At 33.0% G+C, this 8,859-nt stretch overlaps 1 protein-coding gene across 1 annotated transcript; it reads left to right on the top strand.

Annotated features, from left to right (window-relative positions):
• The first annotated feature begins 7,314 nt into the window (after positions 1-7,314).
• Positions 7,315-8,459, top strand: LOC103997958 (transcription factor MYB93-like). The gene is made up of 3 exons (XM_009419305.3): positions 7,315-7,473; positions 7,560-7,689; positions 7,774-8,459. Exons 1-3 carry the CDS (start codon positions 7,341-7,343, stop codon positions 8,381-8,383), a joined length of 873 nt encoding a protein of 290 aa, XP_009417580.2. The 5' UTR covers positions 7,315-7,340; the 3' UTR covers positions 8,384-8,459.
• The last annotated feature ends 400 nt before the right edge of the window (positions 8,460-8,859 follow it).

The following is an 8,859-nucleotide window of genomic DNA, read 5'->3' as shown; positions in this document are numbered from 1 at the left end:
AGGTAGAGAGAGAGAGAGAGAGAGAGAGAGAGAGAGAATATGCTGATCGATGCCATCGCCGCCGTCGATGATGGACGATCGCGTTGCGTTGGCGCACAGCACATGACCTTGATCTTTGAGATCTCAGCCGTCCATCGATCCACACGCGGAAATCAACGAGGTTCAATGCTCCTAAAATTTAATTTTTAAAACTAAATAAAATAGTTTATTAAATTATTTTAAACATACATAAATAAATTTATAAATCAATGATAAGTCATAATTAGATGTCATTGAATCACCTCTAGTTTGATTATAAGAGCTTGACTAAGACATGATGATTAGGATTCAATAAGTTAATCCATCAATTACCATAAAATTTTATATTTTAAAATTATTTATTTTATTTTTTTGGCTAAAATAATAGTTAGAATTTTTGACGAATTAAATTTGATTTAGAGTTGGAATTATTTTATATTTGAGTAATTTGCAAAAATTATAGTGAGCTTGTGGTTCCAACATCAATTTAAAGATTTTTGAAGACGAGATTGAACTCTCTAAATTAAGTCTCATCAAATTGGAGAAACAATTGAAATGGATGCATCAATCAAAACATATAAGAATAATCAAATATGTATCGTTGTTTGTTTGGAGAAATTTACATGTGGAGGATAGAAATGAGCTCAGATTTAACTTATATCTTAATAAATAATTAAAGAGTCGGATTATAAATATTAAGTATCATATATGAGTAAATAATTTCCATCTAATGGATTGTAAGAATGAGTTAAGAGTTAAAAAGCAATTATGACAAAAAACAAAAAAACATTGAATCAGGTGATTAATGTTGGATTAAATCAACTCGAATTATCCGAGTAAAGTGGATGAACAAAAATGATGAGATTAAATTATGATTTGATTAAACGAAGAAAATTAATATTTCGGGTTTATACGCTACGAAATGTATTCTACCCTTTACAAAAAATTAAAAAAAAAAAAAAACACATAAAATTTTAATTAATTAAAGAAGAAAATAATAATGTGTCAATTGAACTTACAACATTAACAACAATATGTATGAGAATAATATTCTCTCATTAATAAAAAAAATTAACACTATGTAAAATCAGGTACGTTTCATTTTGAATTCATTGAATTAGATTTAAACATTCGAACCTTCTTCATCACAATAAATCAAAACATGTAACTATGTGACTTTTTGGTCAAAATCATTTTCACTCGGATGGATATAAGAGCATAACATTACTACTAATATATGGTACTCACTGATTGCCTTAATCACGAACAAAGGCACCGCACCCCTTAGCGAGCACTCTTTTGCAGAATCGGATTAAGATAAAACACAAATAGATAGAATTTTCTTATACTTTCAACATAAATTCTTCTTTGATCGAGTCATGACTGTGTTCCTTCATGACATTATTTTCTCTCTCAAAAGCCAAACGATAAAAATAAAATAAAATTATTAGATGAATTTCATCATATCAGATTGACTACCAAACCATATTTAATCATAACCAAATAATGTGAAACAAAAAATAGAGAAAAACAGAGGGTGAGAAAAGATGTGAGATGTGAGAGGACAAAAAAAACTTTCTCCATCTCAAAAGATACTAACAGCTGATAACTCAAAATATAAAAGTTTGATAGTGTTTCAAAAACTAGAATCGTCTTCGATATTCCTTCCTTCCCTTTTTATATATCTTTTGTAATTAATGAGTCATAATTTACTAAAACTGAAATATAAATTATAATACATATTAAATTCATGATGTATTTTACTTTAACGATTTTGAATTTTCATAATTATCTCAAGATATGAATCATCTTCTTGAAATTTAATAGAGTTGAGTTTTGATTTATTGTGTTACAACTTAGGAACATTCAATACTCACCATATCATCCTCTCAGAAAGAACTTATCCATAAATTATTATTATTACCATGGTAAACTGATCAATTTTCCTGTCCTTGAGTTTATTATAAATTTCTATTGGAAAATAATTTTTTTTTAAACGATCCAAACAAGGCCCCCTTCTTCAAAGATCTTCGCATGACGATACTTATTGGTATTTTATTTATAAACTTAGTTGCTAGATTCATGCTTTTTCTTCTTCAAGAATTTTTATCATGGTAATAGAAAAATCTTCTCCCTTTCAACTTAATAAAACTGATTTAGGTATTTGAAGTAAGATTTAGAGTTATAAGCAAATTCAACATGAGATCTAATTCTTTTGGTCTTTTTACAGTAAAATATCGTAGTAGATTATTCAATATTCTATTAGCAATCTCAGTTTATCGATTTGATTGATGATGATAAGCATTACTATACAATAGGTAGGTTGTACCTCTTTGAGTTTTTATTATATCAATCAAAAAATCTATACATCTTCCCGGTGGGCATTAGAAATTAGTAAAGGAGTTTATGCATCAAAATTTTGAGTTTACCCTTTACAGGTTTGGCATTTTCTACATCTTTTCACATAACGTGTAGTATTCCAATAGATTGTAAACTAAATATATTTTGCTTTGATGAGAATAACTATTTTTTCTCTTCCAAAATGACCTTATAATTCACCGGAGTTTCGTTCTAGGATAATATGCTTATTTATAAAATATTTAGAAATACAAGGTTGAATTCCACAAAAGAGAAGACCATCTTCGATCACATAATCTTCATGATTATGTTAGTGCATAACTCCCATGTTTTTCACAAAATATTCATCATTATAGTAAATATTTCTTATTACATCAAATCTTTTTTGTTGGGCACATATAATATTATTAAGAAGCGCTAATTGCCAATTGAGTGCATCTATAACCTTATTACATATTTCATTCTTATGCTTTAAGATAAAAGTATACTCTTATAAAAATATTACCTATTTTGAATATCGCTTATTGAGATTTGTTTAAGAATTTATATCTTTAAGAGCTTTATGATCAAATTTTAAAATAAATTCTTTTTGAATTAAATAAGGTCTATAATGTCACAATGTTTGAACAATAGCTATAAAATTTAATATCATAAGTTGAATATTTTTTTTTTATGTATTATTAAGTTTTTTATCGAAGAATACAAATGAATATCCTTCTTGGCGTCCTCCAATACCCACACAAGAGACACCATAATCAACTTCAAATATTTTAGAAAAATCTAATAATATAATATTAGAACTAGTGGATAATTTCACCCTTAGTAGTTCAAAACTATTGTTTGCCCCAAGTGTCAATCGAAACATTCTTTTCTTTATACAGAGAAGCTATAATAGTGTTGAAATTCTAAATAAATTGATAATAAAAAGAAGTCAACGGATGAGAACTCCAAACATCTTATACGGATGTTGGTGTTGGCCAAGTCTAGATAACTTCAATCTTCTTAGAATCAATTTGGATGATTATAGGGGTTAAAGATGAAGCCCAAGAAAGCTAAGCTAAATATTATGGAGTACTTGTTAAGATTTATATATAGCTTTTCTACCATAAATAGGATAGTTCTCAAATATTTAATATGATCAAGTTTGATGCAACTATAAATAAGAATATCACCAAAGTAATTAACAACAAACTTTCTAATATAAGAACATAGAATTTGATTCATTACTCATTTGAAATGTTTAGAATATTTGAAAGTCCAATTATATAATTAGTTGTTCATATAAACATTCCCGAAAGTAATCTTTTATTATCTCCTGATTTAGTATCGATTTGATGATAGTCGTTTAGAAAAGAGCACCAATAAGTATATCAAATATACTCTCCACACGTAAAATAAAAAATCTGTACTTGATAAAAATATGGTTTATATCTCGATTATCGACATATATTTATCAAGTTTCATCGAGTCAAAAGAGTTAGAATGATACACAAGCTTAAGCTTTTTCAAATATAATCCATATACAGTAGATACGTAACATGTCTATTCACTTCTTTATGTTCTTTTGAACTAGATTTGTTTGGTAAAATTACTCCTAGATTTAGATCGATTTAATGTTAAAAAAAATTTATAGGCCACATGCATTCTTTAGCAACTAATATAAATGCAACTTTAGTTTCTTTGTTTTCTCTTATAAACTTATTTAAAGTAAGTTCATTATTTTCTACTCTACATTGTATAACAAACTCTACATTGTATAACAAAAACATAATTTTAGTTTCATTAAATTTAAATATATAGCTATTCTTTCTACTATCATGGATACTACATATCATATTATCATATCTTTCCAAAAGTATATAGCAAACATCCATTAATACTATATCACACCACATATCATCTTTATAATTTTTGTTGATCGGAAAAGAAACTAGTACTGATTAATAATATGCATCTCATTATCTTTTTAAACAATATAATTTGATATGATTTAGAATATAATTTGAGCACTAATCGATAAGCATAAAATAACCTCTTGCATCTCTACTTCATCTTGAATCATAACTCATATGCCACCGACATATTTTGTAATAAATTATTATTTTTATTTCTTGAGTATTATTTTGGGCCATGAACTTATAGAATTCTTTAGTATAGTTGATGATGATTTTACTATCTTAGTAAAGATCATTAAATTGTGTGAAAGCGAATTTGAATATAATCAAATGGAAGAAAATTCTTGCAAAGCTCATCGTTCCTTTCTAAAGGTGCATCTCTTGCATCTTATCCCACTATATTGAAGCATAACCTCAAAGTTTTGTAGTAATTAATTTTATATCTCGAGCATCTCTTTATATTCAAAGAATTTCTCAATAACACTAAACCAATCAAGAAACTCTTCAACAAGTCAATCTTGATATTATTATTTGTACCAAAAAAATCTCTCCATGAATGAGTATTCTATAAGCTTTTTGGATATAAAGGGATTCATGTCTTCAAAGATATCATTTGCATAATGATAACTTGAGCCACTAGATCCCTTTTACATTGAACCATTCAATCACCTAATTAATGAGTCATAATTTATTAAAAATTAATTATAAAATTATAATACATATTAAAATTATAATGTATTATACTTTGATGATTTTAATTTTTATAATTATCTCAAGATATGAAAAATCTTTCATAGGATCAAACTTCTAATTTATTATCTTAAAACATGAGAGCATTGGATGCACTGCATCACCAAATGTATTAGAACATGTCACGAGCATTCCTTGCTCTCAATTTTTACTTCCCATCATTAGTTGTCTCTGATATTAATCCTTATTCCTGCCTTCTCTTTGTAACTGTTCTCATTACAATTACTACACTTATCTTACTATTCCTTCTAAGGTCATAATCCTTGTTGTCTTCATCATGATGCATTGGCAATTAAGAGCTAACTACTGACATGGACAGTGCTGGGCTCCAGTCATAACCACTTGGTTGCGAACGTTCAACTCCTCATGAAATCGAACTCAGGAGCTTTTGCCTGTTATTTTCATTGAAATGGAAAAGATATGATGAAGTTAGCATTAGATTTGCGGATCCCTACATCTGCTCATCACAAAGTTGATAACTCGAATACCATTCACGGGTGTATAGGATATTAGCACGGATCCTTTTGGTATATGTAATATTTTAATATATATATATATATATATATATATATATATATAATTACATGTTATGTTAAAATTATAACATATATATTGTAGAAAAATAATAATACAGTGAAAGAAAATGACTGAGATAGAGCAAACATATTGAATAAGAGAACAATGAACAAAACAAAATTTTCTTCCCTCTTATTTCTCATGTAAAAAAAATTTAATATTTTTTTATGATAGATAAAATAATTAAGGATATTTGAGGCTTTCTAAAGTTCAATGGTCTAATTTGTAAACTGCTTGGCATTATTTGTGTTCTTAGTAAATCCTGTATCTGTCTCAGCTAGGCTGCATTTGTTGTGTTCAGAAACTGAGAGAGACATTATTAAAGACCATTATGATCTATAAAGGCAGATGAGTTGATTGATGTCTGTATCCCTCAATCAGTATACAGGTGACTGAATGTATCCAGCTTAGATTCATAGATCAATGTCTTCTAGTATTTTGTTACCTCAGGATGGTTCCTTGCACAAGGAACCTTGATGGAGGAAGAAACCCTAGAAAATATCAGACACACAAGCTTAGCTGAATCAGAGAGTTAGTAGGCTTTAATTCCTCTGGTAATGGGTTTTTACATATTGCTGATTTGCTTGTTGTTGGCACCAAATGATGCGACAGAAAGGGAAGAGAGAGAGAGAGAGAGGACTGCATTTCTTCTCATGTCCTCTTGCATTTGTTCTTTGTAGCTAGTGATGCTACCTCCATTCGATGCATTCTTTACGTAGGTTTATAGGGACTTGCAGTGGAAATAGTCTACAAACTCTGACGACACAATTGGCCTTCAAGAAAGCATTAAATTGTTCTTCGGAATCTTCTACACGGGAGACTTTACACGAGTCTCGATGGGTGCAGAAGATTGTGGGATGGGAGGAAGTGCGTCAGCCATGAAGACTGTCGTCTTCGATTGTTGAAGCTGAAGGAGATGGTGGAGATTTTGGGTGTTGGCTGCACCAACTCTTTGCTAACTCAACCACATCGTCAAAGGAAGTGGGATCATCCTCTTGTCCTCATCGATGTTTTCGCACAGTGAGTTAGCTTGATCTTACGTTATACACATCACCTTTCTCTCCTCTTTCTCTGCCCTCAGTCTTCCGTTCAGTCCTCACACCACTCCTATTGCATGCATGTACGTTCTGCAAGGATCCCATTCTCTGCCCAATCTTACAAATATTCATCTTGTTTTTTGGAGCAGCAGCAGTAGCACAACTATTTGGTATGGAAAAGATGATAGTTAGTGTTAGGACTGGTCAATAATTTTAGGAATCATAATTATATTTAAATTAGTTGATAAAATTTTAATTAAATTAAAACTCTGTAGTAAAAATAGAATTTTATTGATAACGAGAGGTGAAACATTTTGGATACTCTTGAGGGGGGGTTTCCAAAGAGGATTAAGGAAAAAGCTTTTTCAGATTTATGTAAGAGGTATATAAGAAGAATTATATTTAAATAGAGATAACTTAGGAATTTTATAATAATATCATATATTAATTAATAATGTACTCTTCGGATTACTTAATATTACTATATGAGCAGGTGATGATGGCTTTTTGCTGTTGATGACTGAAACCCTCCATCTGATCTGATGATTACTGCCCATTCCGAGAAGAAAGAAAGGTAAAGAGGAAGGGCGTGTTAGTCTTTTTGGATGAAATGAACAAAAATTTAGTGTATATAAGGGAGAATCCATGCATCAGGTGTGGCATAGTGGAAGAAGCTTAGAGAGAAGGAAGGAAGTTGTAGTCTTCAATGGGGAGATCCCCCTGCTGTGATGAGAATGGCCTCAAGAAGGGTCCCTGGACTCCTGAGGAAGACCACAAGCTGGTCCGGTACATCCAGAAGCATGGCCGTGGCAGCTGGAGATCCCTCCCAAAGCTTGCAGGTCCTCTCTCTCTCTCTCTCTCTCTCTCTCTCTCTCTCTCTCTCTCTCTCTCTCTCTCTCATGTTCATGTGTGTGTTCTGGTGTAGGACTAAATAGATGTGGCAAGAGCTGCAGGCTAAGATGGACTAACTACTTGAGGCCAGATATCAAGCGAGGCAGGTTCTCCGCAGAGGAAGAGCAGACCATCCTCAACCTCCACTCCATCCTCGGCAACAAGTAATTAGCATGCATTTCCGGCACTGGTTAACTGATAATAATCTTCGAGCTTCTGAGTGTGTAAGCTGCCTTCCAACAATTTAGGTGGTCGTCGATTGCTTCCCACCTCCCGGGCCGGACTGACAACGAGATCAAGAACTTCTGGAACACCCACCTCAAGAAGAAGCTGATCCAGATGGGTTTCGACCCGATGACGCACCGCCCGAGGACCGACTTCTTCGCCACCCTTCAACAGCTCATCGCCGTCACTAACCTCCGCGAGCTTATCGACGGCCGCCCTTGGGACGACCACGCTGCGCGGCTCCAGGCCGAATCTGCCCAGGTTGCAAAGCTGCAGTACTTTTATCACCTCCAACAGTTAGCCACCACCATGGAGACCCCTTCGGTCCCTTCTCCGACTCGTTATCGAGATATCGATGGCCAGAAACGGGATGACGACCCATTGCCAGAGCTTCAGGTACCGTGCTTCTTCTTCGATCAGCCTACAAGCAACGAGACCAAGCAATCTTCCAATCTAATTGGACTCAGCCTGGGAGACACCTCACCGGGATCGCCATTCATGCCACCTCTTCCTCCTCTCGCTGATGTCTCGATCGGCAACCTGCAGGGGGGTGCTCGTAGTGGGAACCCTCCTCCCTCCTGGCCGGAGATATTGTTCGACGACCCATTCCTTGTAGCTTCTGTCGATCTTTGAAAGTGCTTAAAGCGATGCATATGCATCATATATGTATTCCTGTATGTACGCACACATAATGTCTATGTAGATCTATACTTCGATTAGGTTTTGGTGATCGTTCATTCATCTGCCTCCTCCTTCCTTGTTTGTTTTCTCTCTGTGATACACAGTGGCTTTAACCATACGAAACACCATATCTGTAACATCTTGTTAACGAGAATAAGATCGACTCTCTTAGGCACTACCATTTCCACACAGAAAAAGAAATCAATAGATAATGATAAGCGTAATTCATTGTCAATTATTTGCATTATTCTGTAGCATGTGCACCATGTTCAAAGCATCTTCTTGCGCTCAAGAACATAGTTGATGCATTAGTTAAGCTACAAGCAGTACGTGTTGAGACCCACCTCCACCTGCAAAGAAAACAACGTCTGCAAATGAAAGATGTGATGTTGCCACTGTTGGGAAATCATTGGGGGGCGACATCATAT

Source organism: Musa acuminata, chromosome BXJ3-9, assembly GCF_036884655.1.
Source record: "Musa acuminata AAA Group cultivar baxijiao chromosome BXJ3-9, Cavendish_Baxijiao_AAA, whole genome shotgun sequence".
In the NCBI taxonomy this organism is placed as follows: Eukaryota; Viridiplantae; Streptophyta; class Magnoliopsida; order Zingiberales; family Musaceae; genus Musa; species Musa acuminata.
This window is presented reverse-complemented; position numbering and strand designations above follow the sequence as displayed.